Raw genomic sequence first — 22,038 nt, forward strand, 5'->3', positions numbered from 1 at the left:
AACCATACATATTTTTGCTGATATATATGACATAGGAAAGAAAAGGCCTTTTTTAACAGTTTAATGTATTCTTACGTAGTGATGACCCAAGAGGATTTGACAGAAGGATGTTGATCATTTTATATTCTTCATGTCTCGTATTTCTACGGTTTGTAAAATGATGTATCTATGAGGTTCATAACAACGGTGTGTATTGCATCAGTTTATAAACACTGCAAATACAGGCAATGAAATTGTTGTTTCCAGATCTTTAGACATTTTACCTCAATCCTTATGCTAGTAATACCTACAGGGTAGTTACTCAATTCAAGCATGAGTGAAAACCGTACAGTGGCGCAGGAATAAATCTTCTGTCACTCTGTTGGCAGTAGGCTCTTGCGTTAGACTTCAACACCAGTAGTGGTATCCCATATATAGGCACTCCTCACTACTGCAGAGAAATAAATTGAAAGTGACAAAAGGATGAAAATTGGGGAGCATAAATTAGGAGCATAATCTGGATTCTACTCAGTTTGGGGTGAACTGGAGCCTGGAAAGAAAAAGGGTCTATTTCAGGAAATACCAATATCTGGTTGTTACTGACTGTCTGCAAATCATAATGGCCCAGGTACTTGGATTCTTTACACGTTGTGATAGATTCCATGCTGAAGTGGTCAGTCAATAATTTGTTTTTAAACTAGCCAGGGCATTTTATTATGTATCATTTCCTACTCAAGAGCCAAATTCTAAATATTTTCCATTTGATTTTTCTCTACCAGTATTTTATATACAGCTGCATATTAGGGCTTATTTCCTGTTCCGTTTTCCTGAGGATAAATTATGAGTTGAAAATGGTGATAATGTTGATTGCGTTGGTGGGTTACAATGTTATCCTTCTGCACACTCATGGGCCCATGCTGGATGACTACAGCAAATTTATGTATGCAATGGCACCTCTTAGAAGGTAGGTGGATAATTCCAGTCCTTCTGAAGTTAATAGAAGTTAAATACTCCCTATGGCAGTTCTTATGTCATGGAACAGATTTGTTTTCTCTGTGGGTCTATAATCTATAAATCACAATTTAAAATCATTGTCATGCTGCTGTTAATACGTGATTTAATGTCACGCCTAAGAGCATTAGAATAAAATAAACAAGTCTGGGCAAGATGTTTAAATCACATACTAAAGAATATAGAGTATGATTTAATTTGTGTTTTTGTGATAAAGAACATTAGGAAGAAGTCATCATTAAGGTTGTTAAGGCCTAAGACTGATCATAATTACAGCTGTTAAAGCATATTTGCTGCAAGCCAAAGAAAATCAGCTTTCTCAGAATTAGTACATTGTCTTAAAACTTTACAAATGCAGTCTGAGGTATTGGAAAAATGAGTAGACCTACAACTTGCATGGTTTTTTTCTGTGCTTGCAAATTTGTATGTTAAACTTTCAGTGAGACTGATGAAGTCTTTGTTACAGGAGATATTACAAAAGCCTGGAATTACTATTCTGGGTATTGCTGTGTAAAATATTTTTTTGGACACATGTAATTTCTACCTCATTTTCAACACAAAAGGGTGATTCTCTTCTATGGAAGCTGAGTGTGCAGCGCATATGCCGCAACAGAAAAACTGAATAATCAGAGTAGAGTTTCGGTATCCTTTTTCCTGTGCTCTAAACTGCTGGAGTGGAAAAGGATCTGAATTAACCAAGTTTTCTTGGCACTTAAATCTAAAGATTAAATAGACAAACCCGAATCTTTATGTTTCCATTGCATTAGTGGTAAGGCTATCTCTATGCTGGGATGGAGAACCACATGACAGGGTAGATTCAGCATGTGCTTCTGGCAGCCTTGATTTTGCCAGTCAAGCTGTGTGCCTGTTGGTATTTTCCTTCCTAAATCTCTCACCAAGGTTCTTCTTTCAGTGGCATCAGTAGGAGAGTGCTGGTGCAAACTGTTTCCCACTACCTCCAGTGTCTTTTCCCAAAGCAGAGTTTTTAAAAAACTCTGTACAAGATCTAGTTTGTCCCTCCTGTAATTCTGAGATGAAAAGGCATCTTGGGAATTAGGTGCTTTAGTTTCTCTTTCTTCACACTCATTGGACATGGGCCACCTGTCTGTTATGGAAGTAGTGGGTTTTGTGGTTTTTGGGTTTTTATTAACATAAAAAAAGGTATTTCTAATCTTCCTGTATAGAATAAGCACCAAATTATCTCCATTTGTAAGCAAACAAGGATATTGTTTTTACTAAATCCTCGTCTTAGTACTGGCCTTCAAAATGTAGGCACATTTGCACAGAATGTAGTAGAAGTAACTAAAGCTTCGTTGTGGAAATAATAAAGCATATTATATTTAAATGGTCCTAGTGTACATACCAGAAAATAGTATAAATTGCGGTCTTGTTCTTGTGATAAAGTAATTTTGTTTTAACTTTTGAGCAGCTTGCTTTACTTATGTTTTTATTTTATAGGCCAGGAATACTGAAAGACCTGAAGACAATGGGCTCAGTTTCTTTGTTTATATTCTTCGTCACATTACTGGTGTTGGGTAGACAGGTAAGGTGCAAACTTCTCTTCATCTGCATTAGTGGACACGATGGCAGCCTCCACACGCAGCGTGCCACCTTCTCAAATATTTTTTTAGATTTTCTGACAAACACCTTTATTCTGTTCTGCCCCACACCCTTGCAAAGGAGTGCTAGAAGCGTCTAAAAAGCTATTTTCTTTATTACCTTCCAATATGCCCTTAAAACCCACCAATAACTTGTCACTGAGACTGTAGACTTTATGCTGATAGTGTGCTGTGGCTGTTGCTTGTCATGCTGACCAGTATTGTCTCATAGCTTCCTAGTGCGCTCCCATCTGTCTGCATCCATCTGCTGTCTCCCTAGTTGCTTAATTACAAGCTATTTTCTTCACAGTTATTACAATTTGATGCAGACACAGAAACAGTGTAGCCTGCACACAGAAGTGTGCCACATGCTGAGGCCACAGTTGCACCACAACTATGACCCAACGGGAAACTACTCTTTTTATTAGCCGGTTGTGCTTTCTCAGTACAAACATGATGTCCATGGTCTTACCCTCTACAAAGTTGAGGGCAGGTGCGAGGGCAGTTCTTCCTCTAAATCCTTGGGTCTGTCCATGATCCATGGCTAAAGGCTGCAATTCCAGCCCGTTGTGCTGGGAGCGATGCAGCGCACAAGACAGGGCTCTGAGATGGAAGAGGCAATCCTTGTGAGATCTCAGGAACAGCCTGTACCCCCATAGCCTGCAGCCTTGGGAAGGATCTTATCCCAGACTGCCTTTAAATCAGTCATTTATATTACGATTCCCTGAAACATAATGACTGTCATTTAAATTGCCAAGCACACCCTGCAGGTTACTAGACAAAAAATTCTTACCTGGCAGCTTCTCCAGTATTTGCTGTAGTGGGGAACATCCTTCTTGAGTTAGAAATAACATTCTTCATCCTCCTTGCTGCCAGCACTGTATTAGAGTTTGCTCATTTGATGACAGTATTTTCCACTTGGAAAGGGGGATAAGTACTTCATCGCAGCAGTTGAGAACCTTTAGTCCCTGTCAGCCAAGGTGTCAGATGGGGGCAGTGGGTGCAACACCAAGAAAAAAGGAGGGAAGGAATGTCACCTTCACTGGGCAAGGAGAGTGGGTTGTGGGTTGTCACATCAACAAGAAAGTTTGGTTTACATACAATAACAGTATGTGTGTCTGTCCTTCCTTGTCATGATACCCTTTGTTTGTGGCTCTTCAGTCTTTTGCCATTGATTTTTCTAATTTATTCTCCCTTAAAGAAGGAGGAAAAACCCTCTGTGTTTTCAAACACGCTCAAGCAAAGTCTAAATGATAACTAGAAAATATTATGAACTAATTTTAATACATACCTAGCATAAGACCTGCCATTTTAAGTTAGTTAGTGGTACTAACTGGTAGCAAATGCTTGGGAAAAGACTAGGGGAGAAGGTGAACCTGCACAGAGTGACCGTTCCGGGCACATATGCTTCCCACCTTCTGCCAGTCGGCATTTCTGTGACAACGTTTAACAGCTATTGGCTGCTCTGCTTTCTGTGGCACTGTCTTACCCCTTTTTAACCCATTGTATCTTCCTGGTCTTCCCAGCACTGTCTGATAACGAATTTCACAATTTTATAAAAAATTGTGTGGAAGTGTCCGTTATCTTGTTTGGTTTTAAACTTTCTGCTTGCAGCTTTCATTGAGTGGCACTCATAGAACACTGTCAGGCCATCTTGGCAGTGTGGGCAAAGTAAAACTGTTCGTTACCTTTCTTCCACAGAGGGTAAAGGCCAAGTAATTTCTCTGTTCGCTATTGCATCTTCCTACTTTGCAGATAACAACATGTCTTTTCTCTTAGTATCTGATTATTTTAACAATGCTAAAGATAATAGCCATGGATGAAAAGGGTGGTCTTCTTGTCTCCCTTAAGCTGGCACTGGAACTCCCTTTTCTGGGTAACCAGAAAGTTCATCTAAACAAAAAGTGACTGCTTTCCTACAGGCCTAGCTCTGTGAACCTGCTCACCCCCAGGCAGGGAGATGCCTGTCCTGGTGCAAAGGCAGGAGGGGGAATGTGTGTGTCTGGTTGTATGGGGATGAGGAGGGGGAGAGCTAGTATATCATTACATGTTTTATGAGCCAACGTAATTCTCAGGTTCAACTAATACTTTTTACCTGCACCGCCAGCCTCCCTACTGAAAGAAGGAGGCTTCCTCAGCTACTTATTCTTATCCTTCTATCTCCTCATTTGTACTGGCACTGCTGCCTGTGGAGCTGTACAGTTGCCCAAGACAGGGAAATGATCCAGCTTTAAAATTAACCCTGGGAAAATGGTTCGTTTTCAGCCAGATCTGTTTTCTGATCTGGTTTTATGGTGTGGCTGCAGCAATGCTTGTGCCAAAAGAATGAGCGTAGGGTGGGAGTGAGCAGCCAGAAGTGAGGTGGAGAAAGCAGAACTGCTTTTTTTTTTGATGGTCATACCAGCGTAGGCTACAGCTGCTCCCTGACACTGAGGTCATGTGACACATTTCGTTCTGCACGCCTGCTGTTAGAGTTATTTGAAAATAGGCTGGCAGGAGGCAGACGGTACATTGAGAATAGTGACTCTTGCACCCTGCTCAGGCATTGCTTGGGAGAATGGAGACTGGTGTGGGCTAGACTGTGTATTTAAACACTATTGAGCATTAAATCTCTCTTATGGCCCAGTTTGAATTACCAGTATTGACATAGCCTGTGAATTCCTTTCTCATCAGTACCTAAAATTACACATACCTCATTACTCTGTAGGCTAGGTGAATATTTTGGTTTTCCCATGATTGATTATACTGTGTTTATCCAGCGAAACTTCATTCTCTGTTTTACTGCCTAGATGTTTATGGCAAATTCCTCAGCCATGCAAACTGTTTATTTGGAGTCTCTGTTCTGGTTTTTTTAGTGACCTTTTATTCTGTGAGAGGATCCTTCTCAGATAATGTAATCTTTTCAAGAGCCTCTTCTGCAAGAATTTAATGAAAACTTACATCAAACTTCACTCCTACTCACATGCCTATTGACTTCTTCATAACAGATGGAGGCATGTTTACAGAAGAGGTGGCAACTCATCCCCATTGTATCAGCTTCAGCTAAGATGTCTAAACAGCTCTTTTCCTTAGCATAGTTTTTTCCCAAAGTACCTTGCTCTGTTGTTCCCAGGATCCCCCCAGTTCTTTCCCAAAGATTTGCATTGTATCTTTACCATTTGTCAGTTCTCTGACACTGAATGATCAGGCTATCCACTACAGGTTTCGGAGCAGCAGCTTTTCATTTTGTTTACTTTCGTGCTGATGACTTCTCGTTGGTCAGCTTACTAATGTGTTCCAATCTTCTGCTGACGCTCCATGTTGAGACAATTTCTCAGACTTGCTGTCTGTAAGCAATAGCTGTGATGTGGAATCTCCTTAGCTCCCTCACCTGAATGAAAACCCATGTTTAATTTCTACTGGTCTCACCTGCTTTAGTGCTGCCTTTGCTGCCCCTTTGCTGAATGCCATCACGTTCATCTCCCCTGACTGTAGACACCTACCCCATGGGCAGCTACTCTTGAGCTGCTTAACTTGACTTTCTGTGTGACTTTCTTTCAGTGAGGAGAATTAGTTCGTTGCCTCACTCAGGCAAATATTGAAAATAGACCCAGGTGAATGTCCCACTAGAATTTAAAAATATAGATAAACCCATCTCTGTGCCATCAGTGCGACATGAATCAGTTCTTGTTGCACGTAACTTCTTTTGCTGAAGAAGTTACCACTGATTTGAACCTCTGGGGTTGCATTGCATTGCCTTGCACAGATGCATGGTAGTCTCTTGTCCTGGAGGAAGCCAATTGCTCTGTGCTGCCTGGAGGAATGCGGTGCCGTTCACGCCTCCCTGGGCATTCCACTATGCTCACCCGCTGGGAAGTGCTGTCAAGTAAAGCCTACAGATGTATAAGGGCTATTCTGAGATACTGTCATTCTGATATGTTGAAAAGGTTCTGGAGATAACATGTAAAGTAGGAAACAATCTTGGGTTTCATATGACTGCAAGGCTACAAAGATTGAACAGGGTCTTTCCATACAAACAAAAACCACACACAATTTAGAGTAAATTTTTACTAAGGTAGTGCTTTTTTGTTTTTAAAAGTCTGAATAGGCATTTTGAAATATGATATGTTGACTTTTTTAATTTGAAAGCAAATTGTAGAATACATTCTGCTTTATTTTTTCTGATTTCTGAATTCTCTTTACCATGTTTTGTGGCAGCTTAAATTTCATTCAATAAATAGTGACGCAGTAAATAGATTAGCTGTTTAATGTTAGCTCTTAAAGAAGGAACATGTCTTTTTGGAGACCTCAGCTTATCTAGAACCTTTTCTTTTCAATACAAAGTTGGTACAATGTATGAATACCTAATTTCAGTTTTATGCCAGGCATCCATTTTACTTTTATCAATTTATGCAAATAATTTTGACATCCCAGGTTTTTATTGGATTTTTTTCTGCATGAATACAGTTGGTGACATTTGAATTTATCATCTATGTTGGGAACTTAGATGTATAAATATATAATATACATATTTAAAAGCTTGCCAAATCATTTTGGTACCAGCTCTTTCAACTTTCAACTCTAGCTTTGGCTGTGATCTCAACAACATACCTATAAATCATTTTGAGCTGTGACAGCCACTGTCCGATCAGAAGGACTAATCTCATTTTGTTGTGAATACTTACTGACTGGTAATAATACTAGCTAGCATTTTTTAGGTTTTTCTAGAAGATTGTCATCATAATCATGTTCTCCTGGTTAATAACATAGTCTTCATTGAGTCTGCATTATAATGTTAAACCATTGAACTGCATTGAAATAGCTTTTGATTTATACCAGCTCAAATGAGATAGTCAGGCCAGTGGAGGCTTTACTGTAGAAATAATGTCACAGAATTTATGACAAAACATTGACAATATTGAAAAGAAGTAGAGAGCGCTCCACAAAAATGCATTTTTATTCATTTCTCAACATCTTTTTAATGACATTAGATCTCAAAAAATACTAATATTCCAAGAATATTAAACATTTCCATATAGTTCCAGTTATTATTGTAGGGGATGTTAAAAACAGTTATGAAAACTCTGTGACAAAAAGAAAAGAAGGATCAAGTGTTACAGAAAGCAGTGTAAAACAAAACAAAAACAAAAACAGAGAAAGAACCCCTCACAAAAGCAAAACTAGGTTGTCCCAGCTGATTGGGCCATTTTTGATAATCTGGTAATGATTTGATAAACTGAAGTTATATCGATAGGCTGGTTTTTCTTGTACTAGCCCCTTTTTACCAGGCTTATTGCGTGACAGAAGTTCAAGTTGGTAAAAGTTAGGGTCTTCCTGAAAGGTCTGTTATTGTAAGTGAAATTCTACACTTCCAATAAACAGGACATCATATTTAGTGGCAAAACTGTAAATTGTTTCCATAACAGTGTTTGATTTCTGGAATGAATTTCTGCTGAAGCCTGAGAGTAAATAAATAAATCTTCCATTCTTTAAGGCACCTTGCAACTTTATTTTTTTCTGGGCCTTTTTTGGATGGGGCCTTATAAGTTTGGTGAAATGTATATCACGTAGTGCGTGCTTGGGGGTGGATTTCTGTGGGATCTGGAATTGTACTTGAGTGGCCAAATAATAGTGTTGCAGGGATGATGTACTGTGCTTATTTTGTCTCTTAAACCTGTACTCCAGCAGGACAAGATGCCTATTGTTTCTTTACCTCTGTGTCCTCTTGTAACAGAATGAATATTACTGTAGGTTAGACTTCCTGTGGAAGAACAAGTTCAAAAAAGAGCGGGAGGAGATTGAAACCATGGAGAACCTAAATCGTGTGCTTCTGGAGAACGTGCTTCCAGCCCACGTAGCTGAACACTTCTTGGCAAGAAACCTGAAGAATGAGGTCAGCCATCTCTGTATATCCTCTGCTCCGTAAGAAAGATGCGTATCCTGGAAATAACACTTAATGCTGATTTGAAGAGTATGTCCATACAGCAAGATTATAGATTTACAATCTCTTTCATTCCCCCTTACCTACTTGAAAGGCTTGCTTTACAGCACTGAATGCACCTTAGTCCCTTGAAGTAAAAAATGTGAAATTATCTTATGTACTTTGCCTTTTGAAAGAGGGTAAAAAAGGGTGAGGAGGAAGAAGGGGGTGGTTGAATCAACATGTATTTAAATTTAAAACATATGAATTCAGATACTCTTTCCTTTGTGAACAGAGTGGAGCTGCATCCAGGTTCTGAATTTTCTTCTGGTGACTGCAGACTTTGCTTACTGGAGTGAAAATTGACCTTTTCCTCGAAATAGTGGCTATGTTAATTCTGGAAAGAGGTTCTGAACACGGAATTACCTGTTTACTCACTGCTTATGGACCTAATCCAAGCATCAGAAAAGTCAACCAAAAGACCCCTGTTGACTTTGGTGGAAATTAGATCTGCTCCTAATATTGTTTTACAGTTTTAGTAAAGCAAAACAGGATGAAAAAATAAAAGCATTAGGACAAAGTAGCAGTTTTAGAGATCTTAAATGCAATGGTTTGAATTACTTGTGCATATCAAAGAATTGTTCCAAAACTCACAAAAGAGGGGAGAGGGCAGCTCCAGGGATTCGTTTTTGATCTGTTGAGTCTAAAAGCACAATGTCTTCCCTTTCACTGTGGTTTGCATTAAGCAGTACTAATCAGTACTTTATATCAGTACTTTAGTACTACCTGCAAATGTTCATTTGGTAGCTGATGTGTAATGAAAACTACTGTGGGGTTCCTCTGAATCCAGTGAAGACCTTGGCTGGAAGCCAGGTTGGCTCAGCTCCAGTTCTCAGTTCAGGCATTAAACACAGCAAACCATCAGGAGATTGCTTTCTCATTTATGTGCTATTCCATCTCAGCTCCCCAGCAGAGCAACACCATCTGCTCACCTTTGTATTGGCAACTGGATTTACATTGTCACCCCTCAAGATTCCTAGGTTGGATTGCGCTTTAGTAAATTTAATGAAGAGCGAAAATTTTGATGTGCTGAGCTCTCCAATCTATCTGGTCAGATGAAGTAAAAATTATTTGATTTTATTTTAGTGGCATTCATTTAAAAATAAAATTCTTGTTCTTGTTTTGTTTGGCTGTAAACACAGTTTTCAAAGAGGGAAGAACCTTTTAAATCCCTGGAAATGTTCAAGAATATAAGCATCTGTCATGTCTTCAGATTTGTTTCAATGTCAGCAAGGATGTGTTGAGCTTTAAACGACATTCTGTGTGTGTGAATGTGTATACACCTAAGAATATGTTAGGACAGATCAAGCCTTTTTTTTCTTTGGTGGATATTTAGGTCAACAGATACTGAATTGAAATTTGTCTACGTTTTCCTTAGTTGCAAACATTCATGTTAATATGATTTTATGTATATTCTTTTCTGTTTAAACCAGATTTTGAGAGGAAAATTAATCTAATGGATGACTAGTCTGTTTCAGAATATTACTCCTCTTAGAATTTTATGCATGCAGCTGTATGGAGAAAAGCGAAAACAAAGTGTGCAGCTGAAGAACAGGCAGTAGGAATGAAAGGGGAAAAAATGAGTGGATGATTGCTAACTGGGAGTAGTGGGACTGTACTTTTAGATGACCAACAAAGGTCTTTTCGTAACAGGATACACATTAACTACTGCTGATACGGTAAAAGCAAAGTTACTTCAGAACAAATGGTAATAAAAGTTTGTTTGCTTTACCAGAACCTGAGGAACTGGGTTTCTGCTTATAGTCTGCATGCTGGGTACCAGAGTACTTTCCAGTTGAGAGAGAGAAAGATAGGAACAAATATAAAATGAAAAGCAGGAAATGGGCCAGGATTAAATATATCTGCACCTGGCTTCTGCAGCCTTTACTTTTATGCTGTTAGCATCCAGATCCCCTATTAGTAAAAAGTGCTCAGGAGCTTTTGTGCTGCAAGCGAACTGGCAAGCACATTAACTGAGCAAGAGGAATCCTGTTTCATGAGCTACAGGATGGAGCTGGCACCCTACTTTGAGCAGAAATTCTGCCCCAGAGAAGCTGACCGTCGTACCCTTCTAAGAGGCAGAATGGGACCAGTTTGCCTTCTCTGTCCCGAGAAGATCTCCAGTTACTAGAAAAGAAGAGGGGACAGTAAGGAGAGACAAGCAGCAGAAATTCAGATGTTACCAAAGGGGAAAAACATAAAAGGGGGACTGACTGCAGACAATTTTATTTTTGTTGAAAGAAGCAAAGCTCTTCCTTCCTGGAATGGTGTTGCATTTAATTTTCTGATTAAACATTTTGGAGAGTATTGTGTCAAGAGAAGTACTTAAAGGAGAATTAAGACACCCAATTGCCACAGACTTTATTTTGAATGATCAAAATAAACTAGCTGGGTATGCCTCCTTAAATTCTCTTGACATTTATTGTGACAGCGACAATTACTACTCATCTTGTTATAAACAGTGCCATTTATTGTTGTTTCCATGCTGGTACTATGCTATAGAGCATTAATGGGGATGGATATTGCCCCAGTGTTAGAGAGGAAGGAGGAGAAATGGGACACTGCTGCTGAGCTTCAGCATATGACAAGTGTTTTACATAATGTGTTCATTTATTTTTGAGGTGGACAAGAGGAAGGAGTGATAACTCTGGTTATAGAAAAAAGAAGATTTGTGTCTCTAATTGTAAGTCAGGCATGCAGCCTTTTCTTACAGGTTGGTTGTCCCTGTACTGGGTGGAAGCCAACAGCATAAAGCACACTGATGTTCTTGTGTCACAACAGCACTTTTATTTGAACCTATTCTCCTGTCTTTTGCCAAGTCATATTTTTGTTCCTGATGACTGTACATTGTGCCATGATTTGTTCTGGGCAACACTTCTGCTTTCAGGGAAGACAGCAAAGGCGCTTCCTAATAGCTAATTAGAGCTCTACGTTTAATGTCTGTAAGACAGATGTTTTTTCAATGGCAACCGTATGTCATGGTTTAACCTCAGCCAGCAGCTAAGCACCACCCAGCCACTCACTCACTCCCCCCTGGTAGGATGGGGGAGAGAATCAGAACGGTAAAAGTGAGAAAATTCATGTGTTGAGATAAAGGCAGTTTAACAGGGAAAGCAAAAGCCGTGCACACCAGCAGAGCAAAAGAAGGAATTCATTCAGCGCTTCCCATCGGCAGGCAGGTGCTCGGCCATCTCCAGCAAAGCAGGGCTCCGTCACGCGTAACGGGGACTTGGGAAGACAAACGCCATCACTCCGAACGTTTCCCCCTTCCTTCTTCTTCCCCAGCTTTATATGCTGAGCATGACATCATGTGGTATGGACTATCCCTTTGGCCAGCTGGGGTCAGCTGTCCCAGCTGTGTCCCCTCCCAGCTCCTTGTGCACCCCCAGCCTGCTCGCTGGTGGGTGGTGTGAGGAGCAGAAAAGGCCCTGGCTCTGTGTGAGCACTTCTCAGCAACAACAAAACATCCCTGAATTACCAACACTGTTTCCAGCACAAATCCAAAACATAGTGCCATACCAGCTACTGTAAGGAAAAATAACTCTATCCCAGCCAAAACCAGCACATCATAGTAAGAAAGGAGTTGCCACCCATCAGCAGTCCAGTCAGCTGCAGGGCCCAGGCAGTATTCAGTGTTAGATACTTCAGCAAGTTCGAGGAACAGCTGATGATTGATGTGCTATTACCCAGAATCAGAGAATGTCAGGGTTTGGAAGGGACCTTGAAAGATCATCTAGTCCAAGCCCCCTGCCAGAGCAGGACCACCTAGAGCAGGTCACACAGGAATGCATCCAGGCGGGTTTGGAATGTCTCCAAAGAAGGAGACTCCACAACCTCTCTGGGGAGCCTGTTCCAGTGCTCTGTCAGCCTCACAGTGAAAAAGTTTTTCCTTATGTTGATGTGGAACCTCCTGTGCTCCAGCTTGCACCTGTTGCCCCTTGTCCTGTCATTGGATATCACCGAGAAGAGTCTGGCTCCATCCTCCTGACACTCGCCCTTTATGTATTTATATTCATGCTTCTGCTTTTACCTCTAAATGTAATCTGCTTCTGCAGATGCTTTTTATACATTTCCTAGTGATGCACTTTTCCCTATTCACCTAAGAATTCAGGTTTTTAACCCTCTAAGTTCTTGTCTTTCATGTTGTTGAATAGAAATGAAATACATATTTATGTATCTCTTATGTAAAATATTTTTCCTTATTCTACTTTTAAATGTCCTATTTATTTTCTGGTTTCTGTCTGTATGAAGTGGTAAAATGAAACCATCTTCTACCATCTCTCCCTCATATTATTCAGTAATACCATATGCCTGCAGCACTGTATAGTTGGTCTGCTTTTCCTGTAAGGGTTCAGTTGTAGCTCCTAACAGACCTGTATTATTATGACTTGAAGTTGTATTCTCAAATAAACCTCTACATGGCGTTAGTTTCCATGTACTGTTTCAGATATGGCACTGTCCCAGTATCACCTCTGTGCCTCGATTTTGTCTGTTTCACAAACTTTACAGCCCGTATCTCTTCAGTAGTGTAATTCTGGCATGTTTTACGTTCTCAGGATGCAAAATCAGCAGGATTCAATAGAGCAAATAAAACAGCTGCTATTTAATGTTTATCTGGTAAATTAAACCAGCTTTTTTTTACTAATTAACAGAATCTGTAGGACAATAGAATTGTGTATTAATATTAATTATAACTGTACTATTAATTTGGCTGGATTTAACTTAATGGATTTTTCAAGCTGGTAGGACTATGAACAAATTTAAAAAAAAAATATTTGTCACAAATGCATACAACTTGTTTATTTTGTCAGGTCAAGTTTCAAAACTGTGTAATAATCCACGTTTTGAGTATTATCTGTCTACTTTCTGTTATATACTCTTGTATCTCCCTCCAGGCTTTTATATAACACTGTGAATTTCCCCTTCTGTATTACCAAGGCCCTGTATTTGTGATGCAGTCCTCTTTTCATAACCAGCACCGTGTGCATGGCCTGAATTCCTTCAGCCAAAATTGAAATAGAGTTACAGGGAAAGTGACTTGAGGAAACGGGACAGCTCAGTTAGCCACAGAATGTAATCCCTGTACCTGTTCTGCCAATTTGCCTATGAAAAGCACTCAGCATATCAGATCTTGACTTTTGACTATATTTATATGCAAATGTTACTGTACTTTCAGTGTAGTCGTGCCTGAGGTAAATTTGAAGTAGGTAGATGTGAAGAAAAATGCAGACTGCAAAAGCTAAACATTTGAGGAGTAAGCCTGTTAATCTTCTTCTCCTGCTCCACTTAACTAATTTCAAGCTAATTTGAATATATCTGCACTGACTCTAGGTGCATACATACCCAAGACAGCTGCCAGTGTATGTCACTGCAGTATCACAGAGCGGACCTGGTTATAGCTGTGGGAGACTGGAGTAAAGAGAGGCTATTTGGGGCCTGAGCTTCTGAATTTCTTAAGAGTCAGAGTCACCCTGTATAGTTTCAGGCACTCCTCATGAATAAGCAAAAATCACCTCTTTCGCCTTTTTTCCATAGTGCACTGAGAAAGAGAAACACTGTCTGAAGCAGTCTCAAATTAAATATTTCATTCACGTGCTTAAATTGCCTAAATTCAGTTGACATCAGCCAGCCAGATAGGTTCCCTCTCCCCACCATTTGATTATTATATGGATTAAATTTATTAACCAGGTGTTTATGGAGATAGATAAAATAGGTGGCAGAAAAATATCATCACAATATTGGTTCTTCATGAGAAACTCTCTTGGCAAGAGGACACAGGAGCTCCAGAACTCCTTTGAAGTTTGGTAGTGATCTGACAGTGAACTCGTCAGCTTGGATGTTTTGTTTAGTTGTTTTTCATTTGCACAATTGGGTCACACTAAAGTGATGCTGATTTTGTATATATGGCTGTAAGCTGGGTGTCAGGTACAGATGGGTGATTTCAACCAGCTCAGCTTTAAGAATATAAATAATAATGATGAATTGCAACGACATTGTCCATCCCCACTGCACAGAGGCATAGTGGAGCTTCAGTGATGCTCTGGTTATGGAATCCTTAGAACATACAGGGGCAGAAAAATCTAGTAATAGGTCATCTGCCTCCTCCAGCTGCCCATGTTCCTCCCCGTCTGCCATTATTTTCATGTTTGCCCAGAAAACTTCCCTCACACCTGTTCTGGGATGAGGCGGTCGACGGCTTTCCCATAGTTCTGCTGGTTTTCAGTTATAGATCACTATGTTATAGAGATTCACTATGTCTGCACACATCTGTGTACCACGTTCTTCCAAAAAGAAACATGCTGCCAGGGAGATGGCAAAAAAAAACCCGCTTCGCTAAGTAAAATGGAAAATAATATCTGATGCTTCTTGAAATCGCAGAACAAATCCTATTCACCTTATTCACATGATTTTCATATTGAAATCCTCATTTTACTTAATTAGTACCTTGAACAGAATTTGACTTTATAGTAGTTTACAGCATCTTTTATTGCTTCGGTTACCTTTGTGTATAGATACTAATTTTTGTTAAAAGTATTAGTTTAATAAATATTCTTCCTTTCCTTTTTTTAGGATGTGAATTTATCCTGAAAGAAGAGCTATTCTAATGTTTAAGGACAGTGGAGAGGAAACCAAAGGGGGGCAGGGGGGGTGTGGTGTGATCATGTTTAGCACCAGAATCTTCCAGTGGTCACAGAAGGCAGTGGAGAATCTGACATAAATAAGTTTTAGTTCAAGTGACTTCTTTCCCTTTGCCTCAGCTCCTTGTTATGGAAAAAAAATGACAATTATTTTGACCTATTAGCATCTTGTCATTTTAGGTTAGGAACTATCAGGATTGTGTTGCGTTACACATTTGTAGTGTGTTGGGTTTGCGATTTTGGTTCCATTTTCTAGTTACTACAATAATAAAGACAGATAATAATAAATTGGATTGTTTTGTAAAATACAGTTTCAGCCATGCAAGCCAGACCAAATTCTCTTCATGTGAAGCCTCAGAAATGAGTCCTATATAATAAATTAGTGAACATGCTATGTTCACAGAGTTAATGCTCAGGAGGAAAAAAAGGTAACTTTAAATCACTGAAATATTTTCAGCTGTATACATTGAGTCTCTTTAACAAACAGGTTTATACACCATTAAAAATTCGTAAATGAAACTAAATGCAAAAAATACCCAACCACCATCTTAAGGCATTCCAACCACTGCAACACCTCCCTTTGCAGAACCAGGGCACTGCATATTAATAAGGAAACTTTTATTTAGAGCTAAGTGTGACAGATTTTTTTTCTCTATTCTGTTTTCTTTCGGACAGGATCTGTATCATCAGTCATATGACTGTGTCTGTGTCATGTTTGCCTCTGTTCCGGATTTCAAGGAGTTTTACACAGAATCTGATGTAAATAAGGAAGGCTTGGAATGTCTCAGACTGCTAAATGAGATCATTGCTGACTTCGATGATGTATGTACTTCTAACAACAATCAACATATGGTTTCAGTCTTAGTAACTCAGGGTATGCAACAGTAAGCAAACATAACTTGAAACGGACAGTGGAAGAGCTGTCAGAAAAGAACTTTCGTGTGCCCAGTCATGTGGAAATTACTTACAGGGAGTGTTAAAGGAAAAAGGGTTTTGTGTGGGATAAATCAGATATTGATCTGACATCATATTCAATTGCTTTTAATTTGCTATAATGAGAATCCTATGTGTATTTCTGATGGAGAAATTTTTGCCCTTTAGCTGCAGTTCAGGAGGCAGTTATATCATATGCCATATATTAACTGCAGGTTCTAAATACTAGTGCCTAAAGTCAGGTACGTACATTTATGTCCTCTAAAATGGTACAGCTTTGTGTTTGATCTGTGTTGGTCTCATACAGAATGTTGATCAGTTGATACATGAGCGACTGAAAGGATTGTATAAGTTTTAATATTCCATTCTCTGAAGTTACAAGCAAGTGCAGAGTATGACAACAGGTGGATTGTGAAAAGGCAGCTGTAAAGGTCTTGCTGAGAACAGTATTTGTCTTAAAGAAGATTATTGGTGATGAAGATACCAGAAAAAAGGCATTAAGATTGTGTCATGACTTGGAGAGCACAGTCTGGATTTGTGGCTCTGCAGCTACAGAGCGTATTTTGGCAGCAAACTCATTTGGAGATCATGGGAATGTCCAAAACAAACTGGGATATGAACTAAAATCCTTGGGGTTTAGTCCCATTGGCATGGACTGTCTCATTAGCATGGAAGAGATGCTTACTTTCAGAAAGCTGCTTAAAGCTTAACTGTTGGCTTGCATGGTGACTCAGTTCCAATACCAAATGAGTGCAAAGTCTACTGAATTTTAAGAGTTTTATGTATAATAAAGTGGAATTTATTCTCATTACTATAAATTTAGTCCCTTTATAATAAAAAGGTATTTTAGCAAACAGAAATTCCCTTTCCTTGGAGGCTGTAACCACTGTTTTATTCATCCTTAGATCCTTCATCCTGTATATATTTGTGAAGCCATTTGGGGTCTATTAAGAGGCTGTTCTAAGAATCGATGCTCTGAATGCTGTTATAGTAACAATGCTGTTAGAGTAGCAAGGCTGCTGGTCTGAATAATGACTAACCATCCTTGTTTTACAGTTGTTGTCAAAGCCAAAGTTCAGTGGAGTTGAAAAGATAAAGACCATTGGAAGCACTTACATGGCAGCAACAGGACTGAGTGCTACACCCAACCAAGAACAGTGTCAGGTACAGGAAAAGGTTCCTGCTTAATTAAAAACATGTTCAAATGAAGGCTAAAATTCTGTTTATTAAACTGCACGTTACATATAATGTTGTGGCCTTTTTTTTTTTTTCTTAACATAGATTGTATTGTACTGGACAAGTGTGTACTTTTGTTTAGTAGTCCTGTGATTTATTGTTCTTCCCATTGTGATTTGAAAATGCCACCTTTAAGTCTAAAACAGGCTTTCTGCTCTAAATACAATCCAGCATTTTATTCCTACATGCTGCAGCAGAACTGGATTTATAGAGTGTACTGAAGACTGCAAGATGGAGTGTTTTCCATTATAAGCTGGGAGGGCTGAGTCGCCATACTCACCATAGACTTACAGAACCCTAAGGCTCAGCATTGAGAATGTGTTCCTGGGTTTCTGGTTTGCTTAATTGGGCAGGATTGGGAACTGCAGTCAGTAGAAATGAAGCTCAGAGAAGCAATTCATAACTTTTAAACACAAAACTTGCTTTTTCCGTGGTCTTTAAAGTACTACAGGTTAGTGAGAGAGAGACAGCAACTATGAATCAACACATTCTCTGCTAAGGACTAATGTGCTCTGGCAAACTCATGTTCCTTTAGGCAGAAGCAATTAACACCTGAACTATAGACCCTAAGGATCCTGGCGGGGGGGGGGGGGGGGGGAGAATTATTTTAAATTAGCTCTGACATTTAATACAGGGAGGAGAAGGCAATGAAGGAGATGCAGAACTCTAGACTGGAGATGAGAAGATATAGAGGAGCTCTGTCACAACTAAAACTAGTGTGTGCACAGGAAGAAATTTATTGTTTGAGTTATTTCCAGAAACTGTGAATCAAGAGATCCAAGTTTTAGTGATTCTTTGGTGATTTAACACACATTTTCAAAAAGAAATCCACCAGAACTCAGCAGCCTTCAGTCCAGATGCCCAAAGATGCACAGATACACAGATGTACCTAGTGTGGCAGCGACTGACTGCTAGGCATACGTACTGCTGGGAACTGCCCCCAGCTTAAAACAAGCACCTAAGGAAAACTAAGTACCTAAGGAGGGGTGTCTGAATGCATCAACTGAACAGGAAACCATCTGTCTTAGCTAGGAGTGAACTCCAAAGGAAACAGGCTTCATTCATCTAAACAGCTGCTCTGGCGAGTACCACTGCTGTGCCACCTAGGCTGACTGATGCATCTACTCTATGAATCACTTCCTGAAGTTGTCATCTGTCCATCTCTTCTGACACTTTATCTCAAGAAATGAAGAAGTTTAGTCATTTCTCATAGAGATCAGTGAGGCCATCTCTTACGAAATCATTCTCTTATCAGGGTCCTACCCTCAGCTGTGGGAGCCCAAAAATCAGTTTCCTCCTCAGCCTGAGGGGACTCAAACCAGTACTTAGAAATCAGGCTACACTGTTGATGTATGAGGTGACATTAAGTCTGTAGCCTTTATAAGTGGTGTAAGCTCTGAGCTAGTAAATTAGGGGACCGAGGATGGGTTGCCTTCTTCCTCTTGTATTTTATTAATTTTCAGGCCTATTAGATGTTCTCAGATTTTCAGGTCTATTAGAAGTTCTCAGAGGTGCTTGCTTATCTACCCGATGTGATCAGTGGAGGAACTCTTAATATTGTGAATTTCACTGGATCTTCAGCATTTAACTAGGGTGTTAAGCTGTGCAACAGTGGGAGGGAGGAGTTCCTGTGAGGCTGCCCACAGACATTATTTATTATTAAAGGACATAAAATAGAAGCAGACACATAGAGAAAATTAATGGGCAAATCCTAGGCACATAAAGACATTGAGTGCCTGTGGGATTAGATGTCATCTTATCGGTTATTTGACAATCAAGGCATTTGATTAGGCATGTTTTGGATCTGTCATATCCAGACTGCCTGATTGTAAAATGCATCCTGGTCTGTTGGCCATTGTTTGATCTAGCTGGTGCTGAACAGGCGTCTACATTTAGCCTGTACCCAGGGCTAAACATAACAGTTGCTCTATCACCCAATGAAAAATTTCTTTACCAAAAGAGTGGTCAAACATTGGAACAGGCTGCCCAGGGAAGTGGTGAAGTCACCATCCCTGGAGGTGTTCAAAAGGCGTGTTGATGTAGCACTTTGGGACATGGTTTAGTGGGCATGGTAGTATTAGGTCAACAGGTAGACTTAATGATCTCAGAGGTCTATTCCAACCTAACAATTCTATGGTGAACCCTCATTGGTCAGGGAGGGGAATTGGGAAAAGGGAGAGAGGACCTGTAGGTGGAAGTACAATAGATTTAATGAAACCACCACCAGTACAAACAGAAAATACCTAGCTGAATAAATATGCTGTCATCAGAGTAGTCCTCAGCAGAAGCAGAGGAGGAGCAGAAAGAACCCCACCAGAAATAACCTTTCTCCTTAGGAAACCTTCCCCCTTTATAGTGACCGTGACATGATGGGTTGGGCTACCCCTGTAGCTCACTCAGGTCAGCTGCCCTGGCTGACTGGGAACTGCTAATGGCTGGCCTGTGCTTCTATCACAGCCAAACAAGGACAACAGGGCACCATCTTCTACATTACTTTTCTTCTGCTGCCTGCTGCCTGCTGGCATTAGGACATCCTTAAGGGTTTAAAGTGTTTTCAGATGTTCAGCATGTTTTGGTTGTGTTCTTACAGCAATTAAGACTAAGGAAAATGATTTTACTCTATTTGTCTGGTTGTTTAAATTCAGGAACCTGAACGACAGTATATGCACATAGGAACCATGGTGGAGTTCGCATTTGCCTTGGTGGCAAAACTGGATGTCATAAACAAGCATTCCTTCAATGACTTCAAGTTACGAGTGGGTATGTATCACAGGATTTTTATGAGAATGTCATGGAGGAGGGGGAGAATTCAGTGTGAAATACCAACTGATTAAAATGTTAGTAGAACTAAAGGGGACATGAAAGTAAATAGCACCACCTTTACCCTGTTTCAAGGCAGCCTATGTGGTACTGCTCCTTAACCATAGCTGCTGTTGTCACAAGGCATGTTTCAAGGCAGGACTCGGAAAAAGGCAGTATTCCTGAGTAAAGACTGGTTAAAAAAATACACTCCCGTGGCTGTGAATGGTTTTATGGTAACTCTATAGTAATTGTTCTAGAGGTTGTTAACCGCATACATTTTTTAAGCTTATCAGTTCTAAAGGACAGAAGAAGACTCTAGACAGGGCTTTACAAAACTACATAAATGGTTTTGGAGGACAGGAGTTATAAGGGGCCAGTGAGTCTGGAGTCTGAAATATTTTAGATGTACTAAACTCAAGCAAGCATACAAAAATGCACCCTTTCCTTCCCAGTGGTAGACAAAGGAGGTTCTTCTTTGTTGTTTTGTGATTATTGACAAATAAGAGCAAAGAGGACTAGTTGTTTATATTTGAAAGGGGTATCCCTTATATTTCAGCTTCTAATTGCTTCTACTTGTGCATCATGGTATTTTAAAAAAGCAGGCAGCTGCAGTAAGCCATGGAAAGGATAATGAAATAAATTAATTCAAAGCTGGTCAAGAACCATATGTTCCAAAATGTTTATTTCCTGATAGCAGTACACAGCAGTTTTATAATGCACTATGTAACTTGGAAAGTGTGAAATGAAATCAGTAAATAAATATTGGAAACCCATAAATCCTGTAAATATGTCAAAAGTATTTGATTTCCAACAGTCATTCTCCTGTCTTGTCTTTTTTTGCTGTGCCACTTGCTTTTTCTTTCGGCTGCTGCTCTCGTGTTTACTTCACAGTGCCACCCACTGGCAAAACTTGCTATCTTGTGACTTGAAATATGCATTCCTTAGAGCACTCCTTTGCCAGTATGTTTAACTTGCTAGAGTTAAAAAATGACAAGGCAAACCTGAAGTATGCTTCCTTTTCAAAGTGTTGCAGAACTTGATGGGTTTAAAAGAAACATGTAGAGATACCGTATTTCCGTGCAGAATAAAAGTTCTGTTCTTGCCGTAGATGACATGCCACGTACTTGCAAACATGCTTGTGTCAGCTGTGCAGATAAAGAATTGTCAAGTGTTGGGGCTAAATCTGCAAACTGATTAAAGCAGTACTGACTCCCCTTTAAAGTGGGGATCATGAAACAAATTTTCTAGGGGAAAAAGAGATAACCTACTTGTGATTGTTAAAGGGTTTGCTATAGGTTCCAGAGAAGTCAGACTGTTTTGCTTCATGAAATGGGGAATGATTATATCTACAAAGGGACACAGGCCCCAAACTGGCACTTTTGCCAGCTTAACCCAATATGGGTGCTGCTGAGATCTTCACTTCCCATCTTCACTCCTCTTCTACATTTCCCACCACCACCTGACCATGAAAGCATCTGATATCCTTAGCAGTCAGAGCCACAGAAACATTTGTACATTTACCTCAGACATAATCTCCGTTGTAAGGATTTAAACCCAAACTGCCCTTTGTAAAAGCCTTCCTTAGCCAGCATCTAACCCCAGAATTGTTGCAACTCTCTAGAGGTCTCAGCTTTCAACTAGAATGCTAGTTGTGCCTTAGGAGGTACATAGCCTACTCTGGCTTTGTCAGGCAAGGGAGGGGAGCACCTAGATTGTATTTCAGCCATTCCTCCCCTTCCGTTAGCTAAGGTGCTTGATTTATTAGCGAAGCTCAGATGTGCTTTTGCAGCAAGTTTTGCACAATACTGCTTTGTTTCAGAACAGAATAGAGGCTGACGTCTTGTTTTCCATATAGCTTCATGGTTAGAACATTTGTCTGTGT

The 22,038-nt window shown here is 39.9% G+C and overlaps 1 protein-coding gene across 1 annotated transcript in view; it reads left to right on the top strand.

Annotated features, from left to right (window-relative positions):
* The window catches only part of ADCY2 (adenylate cyclase 2), a 225,914-nt gene that overhangs the window by 200,381 nt on the left and 3,495 nt on the right, over nt 1–22,038 (top strand). The window contains exons 18-23 of the mRNA XM_086468986.1: nt 759–943; nt 2,449–2,533; nt 8,302–8,460; nt 15,861–16,007; nt 17,175–17,282; nt 20,000–20,114. Coding sequence (XP_086325112.1) covers nt 759–943; nt 2,449–2,533; nt 8,302–8,460; nt 15,861–16,007; nt 17,175–17,282; nt 20,000–20,114 — 799 coding nt within the window. The remainder of the gene's footprint in view (nt 1–758; nt 944–2,448; nt 2,534–8,301; nt 8,461–15,860; nt 16,008–17,174; nt 17,283–19,999; nt 20,115–22,038) is intronic.

Source organism: Leptosomus discolor, chromosome 8 (genome assembly GCF_034619465.1).
Source record: "Leptosomus discolor isolate bLepDis1 chromosome 8, bLepDis1.hap2, whole genome shotgun sequence".
Taxonomy (NCBI): domain Eukaryota; kingdom Metazoa; phylum Chordata; class Aves; order Leptosomiformes; family Leptosomidae; genus Leptosomus; species Leptosomus discolor.